The sequence below is a fragment of the Wyeomyia smithii genome, chromosome 3, assembly GCF_029784165.1.
Source record: "Wyeomyia smithii strain HCP4-BCI-WySm-NY-G18 chromosome 3, ASM2978416v1, whole genome shotgun sequence".
NCBI lineage: Eukaryota > Metazoa > Arthropoda > Insecta > Diptera > Culicidae > Wyeomyia > Wyeomyia smithii.
Window position 1 is genome coordinate 70,636,909 of NC_073696.1, and position 25,825 is coordinate 70,662,733.

Sequence of the window (25,825 nt, forward strand, 5' to 3'; positions counted from 1 at the left end):
AATGTTGCGGAAATCTGACGCGTTAATAACAGTATAACCACATGATGGATAACAATAACCAATACATAGTTGGAGATAACATGTAGAACAATTTTGCTATATGCTAGTTATCACTCTAATTTCATTGCTAAGCGGTGATATTGATAAAAAGTTTCAATGACAAATTCACGCGAAAAATGAACCAATAACATGCAAGCATTCCTAGCACAGACGATGTGAATGGACACCAACCGTTCTCTGTGATATTCTCTGTATCAATATCGGAAAAAAATTGACAGAGTCTCCCCGTCCCAATTGGTAAATTTATTTTTGCTTCCATGAGCTTAGACTTATGTGATGTCTCGAAGGTAAAAGTTTTCCGAACAGTTTGAAACAATCCCCATTTTTGAACAATTCCTGAACCTGCTGTCAGAATGTAATAAAAACTAATGTCTTGAAAGCAAACATGCTGGTATAAGCAACAGTACCAGTGGAGCAGAAAGCAGCAGGTCTCTCTTCGTCTATGATTGCAGCGGTACTCTTCTATTCGTACATTTCAGCGGTACACTTCCATTCGTTCTGTAGCGCGCGGTACTATTCTTATTGCAGTGGTATATTTTTGTTCGTACATTTCTATTCGTGTGCAATCGAGGAAAAACTGCAATGCTGCTGCTGATGGTGATTGACAGTTTATCTCATGAAGATGATTACCATAAATTACTCAACAAGAAGTGTTTTGCAACGGTTATAAGTTATATTTATTATATTTTATATTCGATTTTCACTAAACAATCGTGACCGGATAGTATCGAAAGTTTAACTTCTACAAATATACAAATTTATAGAAGAGTAAGAGCCGGTGAATGCTTGTGAATTTTTGGTCCATTTACCAAGTTTCATTCCGAGTTTTTTCTTACATTTCAAAATTGTTAGACGATATTTTATTATTTAAAACTTTTCAATAATAAACGTTTATTAGCTGTCTTCGTAATACAACGAATGTAATTGTAGGCAAATGAAAATAAAGCATAAAACAAAAATGGAATTGTTGATTGCTACGATTTTTCGCTGAAACTTGTTCATAATTTTGTTCAACATATTTTCTTATGTTTGCCAATTGATAAACTTTCGTAAGGGCTCCCATTTTATTTTGAAAGTAAGATTCATATTATAAATTTGATTTGGTCAGAGTTAAATAAGACAAAACTATTCATTATGATAACGTGAGTATTATTGGATTTGGTTTTTGAGGATATAGAGTTAATTCTGACTTTGACGCATTACGAGAAACTCTTGGTGCTTTTTCAACAAAAACGATGAGCTTGTGCTTTGTACATGTTATTGCACAAAAAATTCTACAGTTGTTTGCACAAAAAATTCTACAGGCATAATATCGCCAAATATAAACGATATTTTTATTCTAAGGCTGAAAATAAAAGTACGTAGGTCACCGAACAAACACATTGATGTATATTTTGGAACAAAAAACCCCCTGATTACAGTGTTTAGTCCCACGTCGCCATCCCATACAACCCTAGGGCTGTATACCTTGTAGTATTTTGTGTATTTTTAAGTTATCTGAAGTCGAAATACATTGAGAAACATAAATAAAAATAATATTTTAGTGGAGTTATAATGATTCGATTTTCACTACCTGTTCTTGTTCTGCACTTTTATCCGTTTTAAAAAATATCCCTACGATCGTAAAAGTTTAATTACTTCGGCAAAAAAGTGTCTTTAGAAAATTTGCTGCTTCATCCACTGCAGCTGAAAATGTATTGTTGTTTATAAATAAATCGATGCCATGTCAACTGATTTTTCATCATGGCTGGCTCTGCGTTTTGACATACCGTTACACCATGTATCTATTCATTAGCTCCTAACAAGATGTACAGTAAGAGTTCATTATTGGTTAACGTACCTTAGTTTCTCAAAGTATTAGTTTTCATGGCAACACTGCTCACAAAGATAAACATTAAGAGAAATGTCAAACAAATTCTAGTCTGTACGCCAGCTTCGCACGTGTTTATTTCGGTCTAGTTAAGGAACCGGTGAAATAACTAATAAATGTACTTTGTAGTTAATTGCTTGTATCGTTAAATACTTAAAGTGATAAGTAGAATCGACAGAGTGCCAAAATGACTACCGGTTTACAAGCCCAGCTGCTGCGGCTTGCGGCTCCCCAGACATCGCTTCTGTACGACAGTCGCAAAAAGCCTTCGATTCTGTTCAAGGAAGGTGAGGCCGCCAGCAAAGATCGTGAAGTAATCTACGACATCGGTGTTAGCGGACTGGCGGAACTGACTCAGCTGAACTCCAGTTTCGCCTATTTCGAGGATACGTTGTTCGATAAAACGTCAATCAACTTGCAACGAGCGGTCGAAAATAAGGAATTGAATCAAAAGTTGGATGCCAACATTAGAAAGTTCTTTTTCCATTTGTCGCCCTATTTCATGCTGCGGCCAGCTCACAAATGTCTGGAATGGCTCATACGACGGTTTCACATTAACGAGTACAATCGGGAGGATTTCGTTAATCTGATTTTGCCCTACCATGAGACGATAATTTTCGTTCGCTGTGTGCAAACTCTGACCATTTCGGGTGACAAGGATCCGTTCTACTGGTTGAACGGGGTTAAAAAGAAAGGTGTGCCGTTGTCTAAGAAGGCGATTATTAATCATGCCGCGGGGCGGCTGGGTTTTCTCAGTGCATATGGAAAGTTTTTGGTTCAGGCAGTGAACGAGTTGGAAAACAAGGCGAACGTGCTGCAAGCGATGATTGCATTTTTCTGTACGACCACTATTGGTGTGTTGGATGGATTGGAGACTGTCGGGGAAAATTTTGTCAGTGCTGTCTTGCGCACGCTGGTCAAAGGTATGAGCTCGAAGGCAGTTGATTTTACGGCAGCCAGTTATATGATTGTCGGTCATCTGGTTACAAAAGCAAGTCTGTCGCGGAAGGCACTGGAAACGTTGCTTGTGAGGCTGTGCGGAGGAATGCACCTCTCGCTGGTGGAAAATGCTGTTATGCTGATGGTTTTGATTGTTCAAACTCAGAAAGAGCAGCTGGGAGAGCTTTCGGACAATGTTATTGAAACCATTCTGGCAAGTAAATGGTTACTACAAACGTTGGCCGCCGTGAAGAAGGAAGGCGTCAGTATAATTGCGCTGGTTGAAATACTGCTGGAAAACTGCTTGAGAAAAATTTGTCGGCAGCAGTCTGATTTGGATATTTACAAACGATTTTGCGAGGAATTGTTACAGGAAATATCACTGAGTGAGGAAGAATCGGAAATTATAATTCAGTAAGTATAAGTATAAGTGATTTGTATTTTTTATTGATTTGTTTTGCATTTTTCAGATGTACTTTTGATTGTTATTTTCGAAAAAGTGAAAAAGCTCCAGCTCCTAGTTCTAGAGACGAAATAATTAGTCTAGATTCAGAGGACGAAGATTTTGAACGTAAGGATGATAATGTTACCCGTTGGTATTCGGATTTTCTCCGTCAGCTGGAAATGCAATATCCTAATGCATTCGACAAAACAGTGAAACTGGTTATGAAAGGCCAGGGAAACTTTTCCCAAAACAAACGCAACGCATTGCGGAATGTGCTTGGATTTTTGATGAGAGTTTCGTGTGATGAACAGGATACGAATGTGTTCGAAAATTTATTCCACTACGATGTTGATCGTAGAACGGATGCCGTACGTTATTTGGTAGATAACTTTCAAAGCATAAGCTTGAAGAACGAAGGCAGTTTTGACTTGATGAAGGATAGCATTCACGAGCGACTGGACGATGATAACAGTGAAGTCGTGGCGGAGGTACTCAAACTGAAAGTAAAGGACCTTATTAAGCTGATCGGAAAAGATCAATTAATTGAAAAACTTGTTAAGATTAGTCGGAAATGCCTTCGGTATATGGACAAGTGGGAGGCTGTAACCGTGGAAGTGATCAAATTGTTAACAAACAAATTGGTTTACGAGGCGAGTAATTTGAACAAGATTATCATTGCGCTGTACCCTTTTATGCTGCCGTCAGAGGATGATGTTCTAGGTGAAAAAATGGCTAAACTTATTCGTGCAACTGAATTTTGCAAGAGATATAATATTTTGATGCTATCGACAATCAAAGTAGAGAGCGTCGATTGTGAGTCAATTTTGACCACCTTAGAAGAAATGCTTGGAAGTGGGCAACGCTTTCACCCTATTGAGGTTTGCTTCAACGTTTTGCTGGTAACATCGTCACTACCACAGGATGCTTCAATCGAACTGGCGACCCGAGTATTTCGGTTTGCAAATCGTCTTCTAAGTGGAAAGTTTAAGTACGCCCCTTCGTCCAGTTTGAGCTGCTTGAAGTTGAATCGTTTGCCGATGGACATTTATGTGATCATCAGCGGTTATTTGATTGAACGTGTACAATTTGACACCCAAAATGTTGATCTTTCCAATCAGTCGCCATCGTTGAGGTTGCAGTTGAAGATTTTTCGGCTGCTAGTGGAGAAATATTTTGAGATGGAAGATGAACACCAGGAGATGAAGAAGGTTTACGGGAAGGAACTGAGTAAATTCTTGAAGCGATTGTATCCAGTGGTTGGAGATAGGGTAGAGTTCCTGACTAGCTTCTACACTGTACATTTGATTGAGGAGACCTTGGGCGAAGATGAAGAGCCAAGTCGTATCGAACCGGAGCTGCAGATCAGAGCTTTTCAACTGCTGAATGCAATGATTTTGCAAACTGGTGAGTGGTATTTTTTTTAACTTTGTTTGAAATGATTGTATAATTTATTACTTACTATTTTATATTTTTAACTGTGGAATAGTCTTAGAACCGAATTTTTCTTGATCGAAAAATTAAGTTCCCATTTTTACCTTTACCCGGCAGGTTGCAACCTAAGATTCGACATCCTGCTTAACACCATGCTTGGCCTAACGTCCGAATCGTCGGTGGTTCGTGAATGCGCCGTCGACACGTTGCAACTTATGGCGAATGGGGCAAACGTTACGATCGATCCGAAAATTGCCTCGTTTCTCACGACGCTTCTAAGACGTCGGGAAGAACTGGCAATGGATGGTGAACAGCTTTCGTTGGTGCTGTTCACAATGTTTTCCAAGAGCAAAAGCGGTTCGCTGGAAGGTGTTCTTAAGCAACTGATCGAAAAAACTGCCACCGGATCGCAGTACATTTCTGCTGGAATTTTAGATATGCTTAAGTTGCTTGATTCCAATGAGATCTTCGCAAAAACCGTGTTTCGTGGAAGTGATATACTAGAAAAGACAAAAGAGCAAAAACTGCCCTGCGTCTTCGATTGCTATGAGTCTCGGTTGCTTAGGCTGCTGGTAGCAAGAATCAATCCAAACCTGACGCTATCACTTTACGACAAGTTCCTTCAACTTGGGCTTTCGAACCATGTGCCCCTGAGCAGCGTGGATGGCAAGTACTGTTCCACTGCCATTTTACTTATAGATACCCTTGAAGAAGAACTGTTCGGAACGTTTTCCGAAACTTATGCCGTTAAAATACTTCGAATGGTGGTAGATGCTGCTACGGTATCACAAAATCCAGAGACTGTCGCGGCGGCTGGAAGATTTTTCAGAAATCAAACACTGGACGCTAGTTGGATGCTAGATATATTGGATGAGATGAAGAACCAGCAAAAACCTCAGGGGAAAAAGAAAAGGAAATCCGGACCAACGACAGTTTTGACCGATTCTGACGGTTGGAAACGGGGGATAACACTTTTGGAACTCCTTCAGAATAGAAAACGATTAGTGAACAGACAAGCGCTGATTACAAAACTGTTTGAAGTTCTGAAGTTCTGTTTGGATTTCGAAGAGCAATCAGGAGTGGAATATGTAAAACAGATGATTTTATCCTTGCTTTTGCATTGTTGCACGGAGGCAGTGACCGGTTCCGAGCGGACGCTTTCAGGAAGTGCCTTCAAAGTCGAATTGATAGTTCAGTGTATTCGTGGAACTCAAAATCCACAGACCCATCATCACGCACTGCTGCTGTTGGCCCATGTTGCACATCTGGTACCGGATCAGGTCTTGCAGAATATGATGGAAATTTTCACCTTCATGGGTTCGTCCGTTGTCCGACATGACGACGTATACAGCATTCAAATCATTTCAAAAATAATTGAAACAATTATACCGACATTAGCCAGCGGCATTGAATCAGGTACTGACCACTCTAACCAAGAAAAAGTGATACCAATTTTGAAAATTTTCTCCGACGTTATTCTGGACGTTCCGGAACACAGACGAGTTCCGTTGTACTCGAAGCTAATCCAAACGCTCGGACCGTCCGAATATCTGTGGGTATTCCTGGGAGTTTTACTCGAATCGGACGTCATAAAAGGTGGAAAGAAAGCGGAAGAAGAGTCCGAAAAAAGAGTTGGGAAAAAGAAACATCGAATCGAGCCCGAATACTCGCCAAACTTTACCAAACGGCTGGAAATCGGTATGAATGTTGTGCGAGAGTTTGAGCCGTCGGTGATTGTAGAAACTTGCACCCAACTGCTGCGTTACATCCAGCAGTTGCCGCTGCAGATTGACAGTAAAAAGCACGGCATGGATGTAGATACAACTGACACGGAGATTTTCAGCATTGAAACCCACACGAATAAACAGCTTCGACATTACCGATATTCCAGCTGTTTGTTTGTTGGAACGCTGATAAAATCAAACCATGTAATCAACAAAATAGCCCTCCTAAATGAGGATGAAACGAACGCAATGAAGGTGTGCTATCGAGATTTGATAGTTGGCAGCTTGGCGTATGTCAATGTTGTAGCCAAAATTCTAGATCAAGCTCGCAGCGAAAATGACGAACGGGAAAAAAGTTACTGGGAAATTTCTCTCGTTAGATGCTATGAAATTTTGGAGGGTGTTATTGCTCTACTGGCACCTGACATGATGATCACTGTTTTCAGTGGGCTTTTGAAGCATCGCACTCTATTGATTCGATTGAAAGTTATTGATATTTTCAACAAAAAACTTCAGTACAGTCAAGATTATTTCGACGAAACTCATCACTCAAGACTGCTGGATCTTCTCAATCCCTTACTGCAGCTAGTGAAAGATATTTTCATCGAAGATAATGTAATCGGAAGCACTTCAGCAAGGTTCAAAATTGCACAGGAAACATATCTAACATTTAAGCATCTGTCAAAGATCCTTGCACAATCGAATCCTGCCCCATTTAAGCCAATTCTAGCCGGGTGTGTCGCAGAGCTGCATGACTACAAGAAAAATCCTAATCCTCAGCTGTTAGCTTCGTTAATACTGTGTATTGGAGAAGTGAGCGTGAATGTTGGCGCTCACTCTATTCCATATCTACCAAAGTACGTTCCAATGTTAACAAAATTTATCGCTCGCCAAGTACAAGCAGAAGAAACCTTTGATATGCTTACCAGTAGTATCATTACATCAATACTGAAACTAATTGATGTTCTAGCTCGCTTTCTTAGCCCGTATTTAAAAGCAATCATTGTGGGTATTTCAAAACTACACGCCAAACTATCGGATAAAAATGATCCACGCCTATCGAATATAGCTTCTAGGCTATCTCATATTTGGGAAAAACTAGCAGCGTTGATCCCACTTCGTGTGCTTATTCCTTCCATCGAGGAAGCTTATGGTGATCTAGTTAAAGATGGAGCTCTGGACGCTATAGGACCCCTGATGAAACTGCTATCCAATTCTTTCGACAACATTCAAACCAATGAATTCAACTCGCTTCAATCCGAGCTGTCCGATTTCTTCTTATCCGCGCTGCAGTTCCGTTGTGACAACGCCTCTAGCACCAAATACCTTTCACGATCCATTGACACCGCTGAAGAACATGTGATCAGAGCGTTCGTTGTACTGATTCTTAAACTATCGGAAAGCACCTTCCGTCCCCTCTACTACAAAGTGTTCGAATGGGCCAACCGAGAATCATCTAGTAACGATCGTGCCATCACCTTCTTCAACCTCTCCAGTCACGTGGCGGAAGCATTAAAACATCTATTCGTTCTCTTCGCCAGCGAGTTGATAACTAACGCCGCTAAACTACTGGAAGCGACAAATTCTAGCAAAACATCGCAAGAACAGTACTTCCCGGAACCGAAGAAAAATGCAACCCTGGTGCGATACATCCTGCGCACACTGTTGAGTGTTTTCGTCAATGATAACCAAAACTTCATCAACTTGATTCGCTTCGACACGCTACTGCAGCCGATTGCCGATCAGCTGGAGAATAGGATCATTTTCGAGGACAAAGCAATACGCCAGCTGGTGGTTGACTGTTTGGCTCAGCTGGCAGTGGCCGTTGCTGACGACACTCTTTGGCGCCAACTTAACCATCAGGTGCTGCTGAAAACTAGAAACAACGATCCAGAAATAAGGTAAAAGATGGGAAATAATTTTCGGTTTCACGTCATCAGATTCAATTTTTTTCCCAACAGATTATTCGCGTTGGATGCTTGTACAGCGATAGCTCTTAAAATAGGAGAAAACTTTGCTCCACTGTTACCGGAAAGCATTCCGTTCCTAGCCGAACTGCTAGAGGATGAAAACGAAACGGTGGAGAGAGCTGTGCAGAAGACAATTCGGGAGATCGAGAAGGTCACAGGTGAAGAACTCCATAAGTACCTTTAAGAAGGTAGTAGGCGTTGCGCGAGAAGTGTGGTTTTGTCGGAAATGGCAAAGTGTTGTGAATAATGTTGAAAATATATTTTTCATACCTAATTAGAGGCATTTGTAGACTATTTGAAAACTCGATGACAAAAAAGGATACTGTAGAACAGCTGTCAATCATTGAAATGTAAGTATGCAACCTGCAAACCTCCAGTTTTTAGTTGTAACATTTATTAGCTAAATATCATATTCGCATTATAATTGTCTAATGTTTTTTGTTTCATTTTAAACCGAGCACTCAGTTGTGCCGTTCTCGGCAAACATTACCGAGCAATTAATTGAGACCACAAATTGTCAGTAATCCTCACGTGAAGCAAAAATAGTCAATGATAGGTATAAACTCAGCAACCCCGGATAGCTTTTCGGTAATAACAAATTTGCTATAATAATTCAGCTTTCTTCTATAGCGAATAATTCGCTGAGTTTGATACAAGCCATAAGTTGAGAAAGTGAATATAGCTTTTTCACAAGCTTTCGTGGCCCACTGGCCACCCTAGCGGAAAATTTAAAAGGAAAAAGAGAAAACTTTTCAAAGCGTAAGCTCTGCACAGTGGGAAATAGACATCTTACATTCTTTTAAACATTTTTTCGTAGGTTTTTATTGAGATTATAATTTATGAAGGTTTTTTTGAATAAGTGTTCTACATTATTACATTTTATATAATTCAACCATTACTTTACATTAAAATTTTATCTAAGTTGAAAACCAAACTTTCCCTACAGCAAAATAACATTTAATCATCCGGTAATTGCAGAATTTAGCTGCTTATCAATTCAAACGAAAATTTCAGTTTATTTCAGACAGCTTCGCTTGAAATATTAAAAAAAGCTAGTCCTAGTAAATTGTTATAATGTTGAATGTTGCTAAAATGCTTTGTAAAATTGTTTTTAAGTATCACAAAAGGATATATTTATTGAATTTAATTCATTCATTGAATTTAATTCAACCAACTGAACACTGAATATACAGAATCGGTACCTACTACCATTTTTTCTACTCTGTAACTTGGTTAAAACTAATCGTACGTATACATTTTCCATGGATTTGCGATCTGAAGCATTTCTTGTAGCAAAAAAACGTTTTATTTTTTTTCATCTACAGTCGAATCCCTCTATAATAACACTTTTTAGTGACAAATCTCGCTATAGCGACATTCTCAACAGTCCCTTCTGTTTTATTCTAAAATTTTACGTTTTATTGCGACATTTCGCTATCACGACCTTCCTTTATAACGGCATACCAAAACTAATACTTGTCATTCTTTATTGCGACAATAGTACAGTCGAATCTCTCTATAACGACATTGCTGAATCTATAACGACATTCTCAACGGTACCTTCTGTTCTACATATGCAAACATTCTTCGTATTATTGCGACATTTCGCTATAACGACAGTCCCTTGCAAAGTCACTATAAAGGGATTCGACTGTAAATAAAAAAACTTATGTAACTGTTCTTTCCAATACAGTTGAATCCCTTTATAGCGACATCGCAAGGGACTGTCGTTATAGCGAAATGTCGAATAATACTAATAATACGAAGAGTTTGTTTATATGTAGAACAGAAAGAACCGTTGTGAATGTTGTTATAAATTTAGCAATGTCGTTATAGAGGGATTCGATTGTAATATTGTCGCAATAAAGAATGACAAGTATGAGTTTTGGTATGCCGTTATAGAGGAAGGTCGTAACAGCGAAATGTCGCAATAAAACGAAGAGTTTTGGTATAAAACTGAGGAACCTTTGAGAATGTCGCTATAGCGAGATTTGTCGTTATTACAAATGTCGTTTTAGAGGGATTCAACTGTATTATCATTCCACAACTCAATTATTATTAGAATCTTATGGGGAACGAAACCACAGGGTGCGGTGGGAAAAGAAAATCGAAAATTTATGGAACTTCTCCAAATTCCATTTTCTACTACCTTTCACCCTCTCTAGAGTTACACTAGAGTACTACAGGTTTGGATGTAAGAAGCCTTTCGAAATATTTACCAATCCTACTAGAAATGAGCTACCAGTCTTCGGAATACCAAGTCGCTAGGAGAAGCAAAAAATAGTTTCATTCTTATATTGCCCTTTGACAAGAGCACACGTTATTTTTATAAGTTCCACAAACTTGCTCATTACAAATATAACATTTTTAACGACGAGTTTTCCAAGTCCAGAAGTTTTAGGAAGCGGAAACCAATAAGTATCAACAACGAAAACCTGCACGGAGATAAAAAATCGAATAAAAAGTGATAGCTTATGTGCACAATCAAACGACCATATTTTTAAATGGGATCTAATTGCGGCAGAATTCCTTTTAAATTTAATAAATAAATTCACCCCAGGTTGACAAACTGAAAAAAATCCGTAGATTTCCATGACTATTTTCAAAAATCCGTAGATTTTATCAATGGATCCGTATATTCGTAGAAGTGAAAAAAACCGTAGATCGTGAGAGATTGTCAGTTCTCAAAACATGTCTGTAAACATTATGGAAAAGTAGGTAACAAGGGAGGCTACTGCAGCTGCTCGTCAAAATCTTCTGCTCCTACACCCAATGCGACAAGAAGGTTAGCAAGAAAGACAAGAAAGCACACATGCAGACTACTCAGTCAGTAAAGCATACTCGGAGCCGTAGAAAGTATGCGACCGTCAACTTCAACGGTGTTCAAACAGAACTTCAGCTTGACTCCGACATTTCGGTCATCTCGCAAGAATTATGGAAATAGATTGATGAACCTACGGCCAATTACACACTAATGGAGCCTACGACAGCGATAGCATCTGGCGAACCCCTAAAGTTGGTAGAGAAATTCACTACATCTATCACTATCAGTATCGTCACACGAATGGAGCATTGCTACATCACTTCGATCAAGGATCTCAATGTGATTGGTCTGGGCTGGATGGACGCATTCAACTTTTGTCCAAAACCGTTTGTTGCACATTGCAGTAATGTCAGCATTCTCAATTGTCTAGAACTTCCTTACTCGGATTCCTGATGATTTCAAGAACAGTTTGGGTCACAACACCGAAACCAAAGTTGGTCTGAATCTGAAACCCAATTTCTCAACCAAAGCAACCAGTTCTTTTTCACACCACACTAAAAGAAAAAGAGCAGTATGAACGACCTTAACGATTGGATATCATTACACCCATCGGTTCTTCTGATTGGGCAGAATCGATCGTTTTAGTCAGGAAGCCCGGCGGCAAGGTTCGCATTCGCACCGATTTTTTTACTGAACTGGATGCGGTGCTAACAGCGAATTATTACCCTCTTCCAGCGTTTGAGGACATTTTTCCCAAACGTGTCAGCAATCGTGTTTTCAGTATTATAGATCTTTCGGAGGCGTATTTGTATATGAAAGTGAATGAAGAGTCGTGGTCTGTTCCGTTTCTGGTGCATTCCAGTAACTGTTGGCAAAGGAAGGAGTTAAGCATTTCTTGGCAACATAATCAAAGCAAAGCCTTGGTGCTACATTCCGATTCGGAACTCGACCTTTTGTTCATTATACACAGACTTCGCAGCCAACTGTCAAGTGTACAAGACAATTGCAGGGCTAGCGCTACGATCCTACGGTCAATAACAGTCTCTTCCGAGCCGGGACTCGAACCTACGACGACTGGCTTGTTAGGCATCCTACCTCAAGACCAGTTGGAAGGGACGACATATTCATTCACAGTTAAAACGAAGAAAAATCATATTCAGCTCTAACTGCTCTTTTCAAGCATCTACGTGATTATGGTTTTGATTTACGTCTGGAGAAATGCCGCTTAAACCAAAAGGAAATTAAATACTTTGAGCACATAGTTGATACCAGGGTTGATATTTGTTGACACTCTTGAGTTAAAGTGAAAAAAAGCATCCATAAACGTTATTTTTTTACAATCCTTTCAGAGTTCTCCCTTCCCGCTTTTTGCATGGAAGTGAACTGTCGAAACACCTCATTATATTTCATGCGATGAAAGCAAGACAACAAAATCAGTTTATCAGTTAACGAAGATTGTCAAGGCATCGGTCAGTGTCAGTGAAAAAGTGTTTCGGTGAGGTTCATGTTGGTTGAGTGGACTGTTTGTTCTTCTTTTTCGCTTTGAAGTGAAGATCATTTGGTTGGATTTGTCGTCAAATTTTATTCCGTAACCGTGAACGATGCGGGCGATCTATTTCATTTGAGTATAACAGCACGTTACTAGGACGAAAATCTAGTGTATCTGAAAGAGTGCTGCGATCATTGGAAGTGAAAATTGAAAATGGTTGGTACAAATAGAATTAGGCCCCATCCAGTGAAAATTTCAACCATATCCCAGATGCGATCATTCCCGGGTGCCGTTAACTTCTACGGCAAATTTGTTCGAGTGCATGTTACGCCATCAGTTATGCCATCCTTCAGATAAACTATTAAAGAAGGACGCAAAATTCATCTGGAGGAATGACAACGTGCGTTTTCAGATATCAAGATGGTTCTGCAATCAAATCAGATTTTCACTCATTATAATCCGGAGCTCGAGATCATTATTGCTGGTGATGCATCCGAAACAGGCATCGGAGCAGTCATTGGGCATCGTTTTTTTCCCTTGTAGAAGACTGATCCGTTGCGACCATTTTTTGATCTATTGTGGTAGATTGTTTTAGCTGCACTTAGGCATCGTTTTTCCAACGGCACCATCAAAGCGATTTCACATGCTGTCAAGTAGCTCAATCAAACGGATCGTCGGAATGGAAGAAACTACTAAACCTTCACACTTAAAATTTTTTGCCGGGTCTCGAAGATCCAAATGTCATTCTTCGGTCATCCTCCTGAACCAATGCGCTCAGTAGAAATCCAACCCCGCTTCACGAGGAGCGTTTTCGCTTTTAATACCAGAACAAAGTAAGACTTGCCCTAACGATGTCTTGTGTTCAGTAGTTTTCAGCCAACGAAATTCGCTCAGCCTCAGAATTTCCAGCTTTAGTCGACTAGTTTCCCTTGCTAGTTGAGCCACTTCATGTTCCGATTCGTATTAGGATTTTGGTGGTTGCCAATAATTAAGATCGATTTCTTCACACAATCACTTTTCTCCAGGCCGAAAATTTTCAGAAACGTCATCCATCCAGCTTTGGTAAAATGCTTGAGGCGATGATAAGGTCGATAAAGAAGATAAAAAACGTGTTAAATATACTATCATTGATTAAAAAAAAAAGAAAAATAAAAATAATAATATGCCTGGATGAATACAAGCACTATAACACGTAGCAGATAACTTCGTTTGGACAATTCCACAAATGGTTACATATTACTGGTGGAATGACAGCTGTCACATTTATACGTAAATCTCGGTTCATCTAACTGGAATCTCGGCACAAAATATCTGAAATCTCGCTAGTGATAACTCGGTAATATTTTGTGCGGGAATTTCAGTAAGGTTGAACCGAGATGTACGAAAAAATATAACAGCTGTCATTTTTTTTAAACCGAGTACTGGTGCCGTTCTCGGCAATAAATTAACGAGATTCGACAAAGAATTTTAAGTGTGTACATAGTACTAAATGGCCCGATCACAGAACTCTAATTTACATAATTCAAACTAGCTCGATAATCAAAATATGATCGCATTTAGTAAGAAACAATGTTATTTCAACGACTTTCATTGCCACTAGTGCAACCCGTCCTCTTTTACGAATTCTTTCATTTTATCACCTACACCGCGTCGCCTTTACCATCTGGGACGTTACCCAATAGGTGGATTAATTTTTTTTTTACATCACATCGCTATTTCGTTTGTTCATCGTTACATCGCTTTTCCGTTTAATCGAGTTTGCAAGTTACATTGCCTGGCAAATGAAGCAAAGTCAAGTGAAAAACAAACCCAAGGAACCAGCACTAAACCATTGCCCTACAACAATACTATATTTGATTACAGAATTCTGGGTAAGAACTTATTCTGACCTAAATGCTTGTATATATCTGATATAATGTTAAAAAGGCGAAATAACGAGCTGATAAAGTGCTGCAGGTGGCAACCATTGATATGCATCACTAACGCTGATTTGGAGCACCCATGAGATATCTCTTTTCTGACATTTGAGTTGAGAAACAAACGAAAAAAATTTAGAACCTTAATTTTTTGGTGTCTGGAACGAATGCAAAAAAATATTCAGAAGCAAAACATATGGTTTATTTTGTGCATGTGTTCTTCCTCAACATCGTTTGGAATTCAACAGGGACTTTTTTCATCTTCTGATATTGACGGTTCAGAAACCACTAGCCCAGGAGATGTAGATCCTGGATCCAACTCACTAGTTTGCAATTGTTTTGTATTGGGTATTTCGGAAAGTTTAATGCTTTCATATACCCGAACTATGCGTCGAAAATTCCCACTCCTTAAAGTTTTTTTTCCATTTACGTGGAGTATCCATGTTCCGCCTAGTTTTAAATGACCACTCAATATCGCTCGTTATTGGCACTAACGGAAAAATGTAATGCGTTTAAATCACTACATCGCACACTGGGGCAGCCCCATACAAAAGCTCAGGCGAAACCTAAAATTTTTTTTCCGGAATTTGGTTCGAAATCAATATTTTGCAGAAACTAGAATGTCTACGGACCAAGAATCAAGCATAGGTTGTAAAGAATTCGCATGTTTTAGTACATCGTGAGGTAGGAGAGGTTGGGGTTCAACATTTGATAAAACCAAAAAAAATATTTCGATCATCTTTACCAACCTACGAAATGCAGGAGCTCCCAAATAATAATGATATTATGCATGCAATCGCTTCAATATGAGTTAAATTATAGGAAAAAAACTAATTCACTAATTTCAAACATTTGAAAAAGTGATTTACCAGCGAGTACCCTCTCTATATTCTTCTCAAACTCGAAGATGCCAGTCTCAGCTATTCAAAAAACCCAACTTTAGCTGCCGCTTTCTGCCGCTTCAAAAGTTATTTGATTTTTGGTACAGCATGTTTTTAAGTATAAATCATGCGTTTCGCAGCAGCTTTCTATGACGACATCACATTTTAACAAATTCGTGAAGCGCACAGCCAAAAGTCCAGCAGAATTGAAACCATGAAGGATGTATTGAACGGTATGTTGGTTATATCTAACCCCTTTTATGTCCAGTTTGAGAAAAAACTTCGATTCAACTGATACCCGCAAAACAAAAAAAGCGGTCGTGAAACTCCTTTACGTTAAAAATGATATGGAAGACAATGAATAAATGTTTCTGTAATCTAATCAAATTCAATCATTTTTGTTATATATCATGAATCATGATCAATACGTTTAGAATGTGTATGTGTATGCGTGTGAAATAAGTGACTTAAACCTTTTTATGCATGACCCAAACCATTAAACGATCCTAACAACTGATCTAAGAACACAAAATTGCTTAGACTTGAACTAGAGTAGTAAAAAGAATTTCACGATCTAGATCAAACAGTAATCCAAGCATGTTGTACATGAATGTACTACGAATCCTACCAAAAAATTCGGCTGAAAATGCCAAACCTTCTTGTCTTGACATCAAAAAGATAGAAATTATATAAATGAAGATTTCTAGATAAAAAAGTCCTCTAGATCAAAACATGATGTGCAAAATGGTAAATCGTACATAGTTGATCAACTTCGCGTGACACTTGTGACCTCTATAACATGAATCTAAAAAGTTATTAGGCTTATTTTTTTAGCAAAGTGATTTAGATAAGTATAAACTGATCTAGACCGAACATTGAAAATAGATCACAATCATTCGAACAACTTTGCCGAAGACACCAATATTCTATGACTTGAATTTGAGGAGTTATAGGGTTTTGTTTTGTGAATAATAAAAATAGTTCTATCTCGTTAACAGTCAATCCTACAATTTTGATGTTTTCGACAACTTTATGTCAATTGATGATATGAACAACTTTTCTGAAGAAACAAAATGGCTAGCACCATTTATTCAGAAGATAGATGTCAGCGCCATCTGTAGGAAGAAAATTGAAGCTACTTGAATACATTTTTCATAAAGATATTTTTATGCTGTACAAAATTGCCACAGGCATAAACACTGTGAAAACAACCATTTAGAAGTTATGAGGTTTTGTCGCACCAACAGACCAATCTGCCCCACTGTGCATCGTAGCACTTACGATAGCCCTTTAAGCGCATATTTTGCGCTCAGTAATGCTAGTTTAGCATAATACCCAAAACATTAAAAAGCATGATATAAAGCTATTTGGCAATAACAAGGTTGAATTAGTGCTAATGAAATGCTATCTCCTAATGCTTATGGTAACTTGGGAAGTTCCGGTTGTCTCGTGCTGGGCTTCAATTCCCGTTTGGTCGAATTTATTGTCTACTGCTTTATGCTCACTATTGCCCAGGGAAATATTTCCAAAAAACAAACGGGAAAGAAGGCATAATTCGAAAAATTCCCTGCTTTGTAAAAAATAAACTGTCAACTTCTTGGCGGACGACCGTATATTTTCAATTGAAACGGTGAAAATGAGTTTTTGCCGCTAATTGAGTTTCAAAATTTGGCTTCACATTTCTATGGAGCGTGATTCAATTCCATTCACGTTATTTTGTTTTGACAGTGAAGTGGAGGTACTCTATCTACAACTGTGTTCCAGTAACTTCCAACATAATTTCATACGAATACAAGTCAATTAAACATTTTTTTCTCGTCATGGTTAAAAATCATTTATTAAAAGAGAGAGCTGAAAGAGAATTATTACTGAAATTTACTACCTTACACCATCAAATTGATTGACCCCATAAGACAGCTTGTCGTAATTATACGTTAACCTTGCGGTCGTGTCTTATAAACAATCTCTTCAACTATTTCTCATTGAGATACACTCTAGAAAAAAAAAAACGCACGTAAAATTTACCGGGAAAAGTGACTGATTCTCATCCACCTTCTTTTCACGTAATTTTTGTCGATTTCTCGAAAACCGACCATGTGTCAGTGTGTTAGTGTCAATCAACCAGGTTTTGGTCAGGTAATTGTTACCTGATTTTCACGTACCTTTTTACGTGGTATTTAGGTGAAACCATAAAGAAAACGCATAAAACCCACATGATTTTCACGCACTTTTTACGTGTTATTCAGATGGAATCCACGTGATCTATAAGTAAATAGAATACACGGCGCATATGACAAATAAAATTTATTTTTTTTAGAATTCACCAACTGAAAATTCAAAAGATTTATATGTTTCTTTTGTTAATATGAATATTATTCTGGCTACTTACATTGCGTGCTTTTCCATATTGAATTAGCTGGAGCAGCTCAGGAGTCCTTTGTCCGCCATATTGACTTTTTTGCATACTAAAAATTCACGTAAACATCGTTGTCGGAAACGTCAAACCACAGCCGCACTAACACTAACAAAGTTAATAAAACACAAATACCAACGTGCTGAAACCATATACCGATTGTACGTGAATTGACAGTGAATCGTACGCGAAGTTTAGGTGAAAGTTACTAACGTCACGTAAAATGGCAGATTTTCTTAAGGTCAATCACTTACGTGATTTTTCAGGTGGATTTTACGTGCGCATTTTTCAGAGTGTAGCGTACGAAAGGATTTAGGCCTGCTTCAAGATTTTGAAACACAAAACAATCAAATCCGATGTAAAAAAACATACGAGATGTCGTGATAAATACACACGAGTACGAACAGTGAGATGTGTACTTGTCTATGCCACATACAATCCCTTATCAAGGCAGTAATATGGTTATTTGATAAAGCTTTGCTGGAGCTGAGAACGAATTCTTATCACGACTCTACAGTGCGCACTGTCTTCGCATCTTTTCCGAGGCTCATCCGTCCGAGTGTTTGGTTGGTATCGCGTGCAACTCGGAATGCGGAACGCGTGATAAACCCTTTGAGCTCGTGCTTTTGTTTTGTAATGTAACATTATCGCTACACGGTGCGTCTTTATTGGTAATTATGGGCAAAATGTACACACAATAAGTTCTCCTTCGGTCGAACATCAGGAAGACAATTCTAATATCTTTCAACCAATTGCAAACAAGAAACATGATCTGTTGTTAATTTTTTTATATAACTTGAGGAAAGTCCTCTCTGACGTTTTCACTTTTGAAGAAATATAAATGCATAAAAAAACGAGAAATTTCATTCATATTTTTCTGTTCACTCCAAAACTAAACGGTAAAAAATTCCTTATCAGTGAAGGCCCAAACACGATGGATACGTTTGCGTTGCGTTGACGTTAATTTGACAGAAAAATGGATGGGCTAACTGTCGAATTGCCGCAAACGCAGCCGCAACGTATCCATTGTGTTTAGGCCTTAAGAAAACACTGTTTGCAACAATTTGACAGTTAGCTCATACATTTTCTGTCACATTACGTCAACGGCTAGTAGATGAATTACTATTATTGATTTTGATCATGATCGATTGTACTGCCAAAGTTTAATCGGACTTCTTCGTGCTCCGAAACCATTACCATCACCCTCTCCTGTCCCTATACGTTCCGTTTCATTCCATTCAAGAAAAAAAATGGCAATTTACAAATGCCGTTTAGTGATGGGAAATATCGCCCAAAACAGACATTGATAAAAATCGATAATCCAGGGACTTTTATCGATATTATCGATAAGTATCGATAATTTGACCGCTCTTCGCCAAATGAAATTTTGCTATGTAAATCTTGTAAAAACAGAGACAGTGATGGCCCAAACAGAAGGGATACGTTTGCATTGCGTTGACGTTAATTTGACAGTAAATGTATGGGCTAACTGCCCAAATTGCCGCAAACGCAGCCGCAACGTATCCATTGTGTTAGAGCCTTGAATAACAAATCTTAAGCAGGTATTAGACGACGCAAATATTTGCTATTTTTGGTACGATTTTTATTTGCACAAAATAAATTCTGTATTAAAAAATAGCAAATATTTGCTTCGTCTAATGCCTGCTTTACGATACTGCGAATGAAAATTCAAACAACCGAACGAGTTAAACAGTTTGTTTTGGAAAGTCTTCGGGTCTTACGCCGGAAGTGCTTTCTACGGAGTAGTTTCAAACCGAAGTTCATTTTGTAGGTTGTGTAATAAGGGAAATTATTTAAGCAAGCAAAATTCTGTCAATTTTTAAACGGCTAAAACTTCACGAATCAATTCTGACAAAACAGGTTTCATTTTACTGGAAAACTGTACGTGACCAATGGGCTGTCCCAAAAAAAAATCGATGTTGAAAAAGTCAAGGTGCTCAGCCCTAATTTGAAAGATAATGTTATTTATAGCATTTTTGTAGAACATTTCGACTTTCTGAGAAATCGTTTTCAGGTTGCCCAAACGTGATTTATGGAAAAATGACTTTTTCAAGCTACAAAACCACTCTTCTGCACTTTTTTTCAAATCTGTTCGATTCATCATATATGAAAATGTCAATATCTCAGCTACCCGTTAAGATATCAAGTATCTTTTTCCATGTAAATTTTCGTCGTAAATCCCGCTTTGCAATGGAAATTTCAATTCTTGATCAAAAATTTTTTTTATTTGTGTTTTGAAGGGTTTTATCTAAAAATTATTAGAAAAAGTATATTTTTTATTATGTTTAATGGGCTCTGGGAGTCAAAAAACTGAATGCAATGCTGAACTGAACCATGCAAAATATTCAAAAACAACCCCACAAAAATAAAAAAATATATGGAAAAATTTAGGAATCGAACAGAATTGAAGAAAGTGCAAAAGAGTGAGTTTGTAGCTTAAAAAAGTCATTTTTTCATAAATCACGTTTGGGCAACCGGAATTCATTTTTTTAGAAAGTCGAAATGTTCTACAAAAATGCACCAAATGAGCACCTTGACTTTTTCAACATCGATTTTTTTTGGGACACTCTAGTGACCAAGGGTCACTGGAAATGTTTCGGATTTCCGGAGTGTATGCCAAAGTGTACGTTTTTGCAACGCGTAGAACTTTTTCTGACATCTTGTTTCACTTAGGTTCAGATATTGTCAATAAATCAGAATTTATTTCGAGTTCATTAGTAGCCAAAGATTGAAAATTCGCCAAGGAATCATCGAGGTATGAATTTATTAAGTATGGGTGTTGATTTTGGCTGTTTTTTCCCTGTGGGGTACTAATTTTCTTTGAGCTTACAGCACTCTAGCAGAATTCAATCGAACATTGTGGGTGTGTAGGTCTTTTTAAACCAAGCAACCTTGCGTTTGAAAATTTATCTGGATTAACATTTTTTTTTATTCTCGCTTATTTTCCGTCGGTCTAGTTCCGCCACTGTTGTGGCCAATCACCGACGCCCAGGGAGGCGACTCCACAACCAGGACCCTAACTCACGACCCGTTTATTAACGGACCGGCGCCAACGGCTTTACTTCCTCATGCGATGGAAGGCGTGATCCCAGAGATTTTTCGCCTCAGAAAATCTCCCGGTGTCGGCTAGGATTGAATCTAGACCAGTTGGGTTGGTTGTGAGTGGATCACGCCACCTCACAACCATCGATACTTATGTCGGCGGTGGGATTCGAACCCAGGCGTCGAGCGTGGTTGGCGGAGACGTTACCAACCACACTAGGCTGGATTAACATTTGGAAAGGTCAGATTATTTTCACGCGAATTTTCTTTGAACAGTTATTTATGCAGATTTTCAAATTAACGTGGTTTTTTACGCGAATTTTTGAACTAAAGCGGTTTATTAAACGGATTTCTGTATTAACATAGTTTTTTCACGAGGCATGTATCCCCCGCGTAAGGAAACCTAATTGTATTTGAACCTTTTTCTTATAAATCAATATATCTCAGTAAAAATTATCTGAACTTTCTTTCAAAAATATAAAAACATGAGTTTAAGATCCTACTCTGAAGAAAATATAATTTTAAAAACAAAAAATGCTTTGAGAAAATATCGGTGATCTCAGATTTTTTTAAATGAAGTATTTTAGATAGGCAATTTAGTTGCCTAAAACGTTCTATGCGTTGCAAAAATGTACACATTGACACATACTCTTGAAATCCGAAACATTTTCGGTGTAGGTTGGTCACGCCAAGTACCCAAGTAATACTAGGAAACTAGGATAGTTTTTCCAGTGAAATAAAACCGGTCATCAAAATTGATTCATTTTTCGTAAAGCTCTGGCCATTTAAAATTTGAGAGAATTTTATTTATCCCAATTATTTTGTCTACCCCCTCTAAAAATCAGGACATTTTTTTTTTTGTAGGGTAACAGATACTTTAAACTTAAACAGTTTCAAGTCCAACTAAACAATTACCAGAGAATTACCAATAGACTGCCGCTATGCATGTCCATCATATTATAAGAATTGGCAAGTCAAAGAAAACGCATTTTATTACAATTCCGTATCATTGCTTTTTATGAGATGGTGCAAAAAGTTTGGATATTTTGACGTAGAACTACGTTTTTCTTTAGCCTACCACATAGGGATGTAAATAGGAAAACTATTAACGAAAAGGGGACGAAATATGTCCCTTTTTAAATGCTTATAAATCGGTTTGTTTTCAACCGATTTCCTTCATTTTTGCAGTAATTGTTTGGAAAATTATACACGCATCCACCCAAATGTAGAAAATTGTTGATTGATTATGCAAACTATTGTACTATTGATAATTGCCAAGCCTTGTTTAAACGAAAATTACGTCCTCTGATTGGTCGTTATATGATTGCTTCCCAAGCACGGTCGACAGAATCATATACCTTGCAATTGAAAACATGCTGTTTGGCCTATATAAGAGCATGTTTCAGCCGAAGCCGCTCATCATTCTTCGTCTCACGCTTGGTGTGTACAGACGTGTTTGTTACAACAACTGAAAGTTTTAGTTTACCTATTGCATTCGTTTATTTTACCTATCGCATTCGTTACGTTGTCGCGTCCCAACGAAATGGGAAAAACGGGTTCCAGTAAGGAGCAAAACAATAAGCGTCCTCGTGACCTTGCTGAAAAGGATGATGGAATCGCCAAGAAGATACTAGCTGCTAACAAGTTTGCATCGCTGGCTGACCAAACTACCGAGAAAACGGAAAAGAAGGAGAAAATGCCGCCTTTCTACGTAAAAGGTTTCCCGCCTGGACTAAGGCAACACTTCAATGAACTTATCAGCAAAGGGCTGATAGCTACCCTGAGGTTATGCACGGACGGCTACAAAATCGTCGTTCCATCCACCCCACATTACAAGGCAGTAGAGGCTTACCTGAAGCAAACAAAAGCGGAGTATTTTACTCACGATATTGCAGCTACAAAACCATTCAAAGTTGTACTGCGTGGTTGAAACTGGACGAGTTAAAAACGGAGCTTGTCGCTTGCGGCCTAGAAGTGGAAGCAGTATACAAAATGATAAGACACAACAAAGCCATCAAGTATCGTGATCAGTTATACCTGATCCACCTGACCAGGGGTTCAACTACACTGAGCACAGTGAAAACAATCACCGCCCTATTCAACATCATCGTGCAATGGGAGCGATACGAACCGATTCATCGCGATGTCACGCAGTGTTCCAATTGCTTGAACTATGGACATGGCACGAAGAATTGCCACATCAAGAGTCGCTGCATGAAATGTGCAGGTCCGCATCGAACAGTGGATTGTCTTGTTGAGGAAGCCGAACAAATCAAGTGTCTCAACTGTGACAAAGAGCATGCTACGAACAGCCGTTCCTGTCCAAAACGAGCAGAATTTATCAAAATTCGAAGTGAAATTGCCAATCGCCAGCGACCGTCGAATAGAAAAAGTGTACAACCTAGCTTTACACCAACCCCGCCAGCGACTTCAAGTACGTTGCCGTTTCCACCTCCTCCAACTGGTGGTGTTCCTAGCCGGGACCCCCCCGGATTTTTGAGTTATGCACAGGCTGCCAGCATGCCCCCAGCAAGTAGCAATTTGTACTCGATGGAACAGCTAGCTACGCTGTTTCTTAAACTCGATCAGCAAACAAAGGCTTGTCGCACCAACCAGGAACAGATTGCGGTCATGATGACTTTTTACTACCGTCATGGATCCATTCTTTCGAATCCTTAACTGGAATGCCCGCTCTGTGGCCAACAAGAAGTTAGAACTTCTACATTTTCTGAACACACACCACATCGATGTCGCTGCAATAACCGAAACACATTTGAAGCCGAACATAAACTTCTGCCTGCCGGAACACTCGGTAGTCAGACTGGACCGCACAACCTCAGCTGGGGGCGGGGTTGCAATCGCCATAAGGAGAGGACTACCATACAAATCACTACCGAGTTTCAACACAACCTTTGTCGAAGCTGTAGGAATCGAAATTACCACCACTGATGGACCACTCACATTTATTGCGGTCTATTGTCCGAAGCAGTCTCGACGGGCAAAAGGAACCACGGTGAAATTGAAGAACGACATCCAAAAGCTGTCTAGAAGAGGAGGCAATTTCGTCATCACAGGTGATCTCAATGCTCGCCACTCCGCTTGGGGTGACTCCAGGCGCAACTCAAATGGTAACATCATCGTAGAAGATTCCGAAGCTGGATATTACTATCCCGCTCATCCGGAATTGCCAACTTACATCTCTCCTGGTGGTGTAGGCTCTAAGCTTGACATTTTTCTGACCAACATCACCGATCGATTTTCGATTCCGAAAACCATAACAGAGCTCTCCTCGGATCATCTTCCGGTCATCGCTGAGATTGGTGCTAACGTAGAGCGGCGTCAAGTTAAACAAAGAAGAAATTACCATCGTGCAAATTGGGTTCAGCTGCAGCGGTATGTTGAAAACCATCTTGATGCGGACATCACTTTGAACAGCACTGGAGACATCGATCGTACTCTACAGTCCATGATAGACGTCATCCAGGAAGCAGAGTGCCGCTACATCCCATCTGTTCCAGTGACACGTAAGTTTGCGCAAATCGACGATAACACCAAGCGCATAATTTCCTTGCGAAACTCGCTGAGAAGGCAATATCAACGTACCCGCAACCCTAGGCACCGATTCTACGCTAGGCAGCTGACAAAAATCGTTCAACAACGTCTGGAGAAAGTGAAAAACAGACAGTTTGCAACCGAATTACGTAATTTGCCCAACTGCTCACGGCCATTTTGGCGTGTGGCTAAAGTGTTGAAGAACAAACCAAAACCCATTCCGCCATTAATAGTGAATAGTGAAACTTTGCTAACTTCCCGCGAAAAGGCTTGTGCTATCTCTCAGCATTTTGACGCTTCCCACAATCTTGGTCGTGATATGTGAGTGGAATCGAACCAGCTGTCAGTGAATCGATAGTAATTCTGGCCCTCACACCGAATATCTTACCACCTGATCAGCGGATAACAGTGGACGAGGTACAAAACAACATTAAATTCTCTCGGAACATGAAGGCTCCCGGATTTGACGGAGTGTTCAACCTTGTGCTCAAAAACCTTGGACCAACAGCCTTGTCTGTGGTAGAAAAAGTGTTCAACCGATGCCTTGAATTGGCGTACTTTCCAACAAAGTGGAAACTGGCGAAAGTGATTCCCATTTTGAAACCAGGAAAGGATCCCACATGCCCCAAAAGCTACCGTCCCATCAGTCTGCTTTCTGCCCTCAGCAAGGTATTCGAACGATGCATCTACAGCCGTATTCTGTGCCACGCAGAAGTGAACAACATATTCCTGGACGAACAGTTCGGTTTTCGCAGAGGCCAATCAACAACATATCAACTGCAGAGAGTAACAAAACTCATCAATCGGAACAAGGAGCTATCTAAAACAACTGCCAGGCCTGCCTGGACATAGAAAAAGCATTCGACAACGTGTGGCATGACGGGCTTATCTACAAGCTACAGCGCTACAACTATCCCGTTTATCTAGTGAAGATTGTGCAAAACTATCTTACGCTGCGCAAATCTCAGGTCTGTGTGCTGGGTGGCCTGTCTGACCCATACGACGTAGGAGCTGGTGTTCCACAGGGCAGCATCCTTGGTCCTGTTTTGTACAACTTATTCACATCAGATATTCCTGAACTACCCAATGGAGGCATCCTGTCGCTGTTTGCTGATGATACCGCCATTATGTACGAGGGCAGACAGATCAACCAAATAGTTAAAAAGCTGCAAACTGGGCTTAACGTCTTTGTGAATTACCTCACCTCATGGAAAATTTGTGTGAATGCAGCAAAAACTCAGACCATAGTCTTCCCACATCAGAATAGTCAACGTTTGGTGCCGACAACAAAGATTCGGTTGAACAATG

The 25,825-nt window shown here is 39.3% G+C and overlaps 1 protein-coding gene across 1 annotated transcript; it reads left to right on the top strand.

Moving 5' to 3' along the window:
- The first annotated feature begins 1,985 nt into the window (after window positions 1-1,985).
- Window positions 1,986-8,713, top strand: LOC129731224 (HEAT repeat-containing protein 1 homolog). Its single transcript, XM_055691057.1, has 4 exons — window positions 1,986-3,283; window positions 3,340-4,718; window positions 4,863-8,370; window positions 8,431-8,713. Exons 1-4 carry the CDS (start codon window positions 2,118-2,120, stop codon window positions 8,621-8,623), a joined length of 6,246 nt encoding a protein of 2,081 aa, XP_055547032.1. The 5' UTR covers window positions 1,986-2,117; the 3' UTR covers window positions 8,624-8,713.
- Window positions 8,714-25,825: the final 17,112 nt, after the last annotated feature.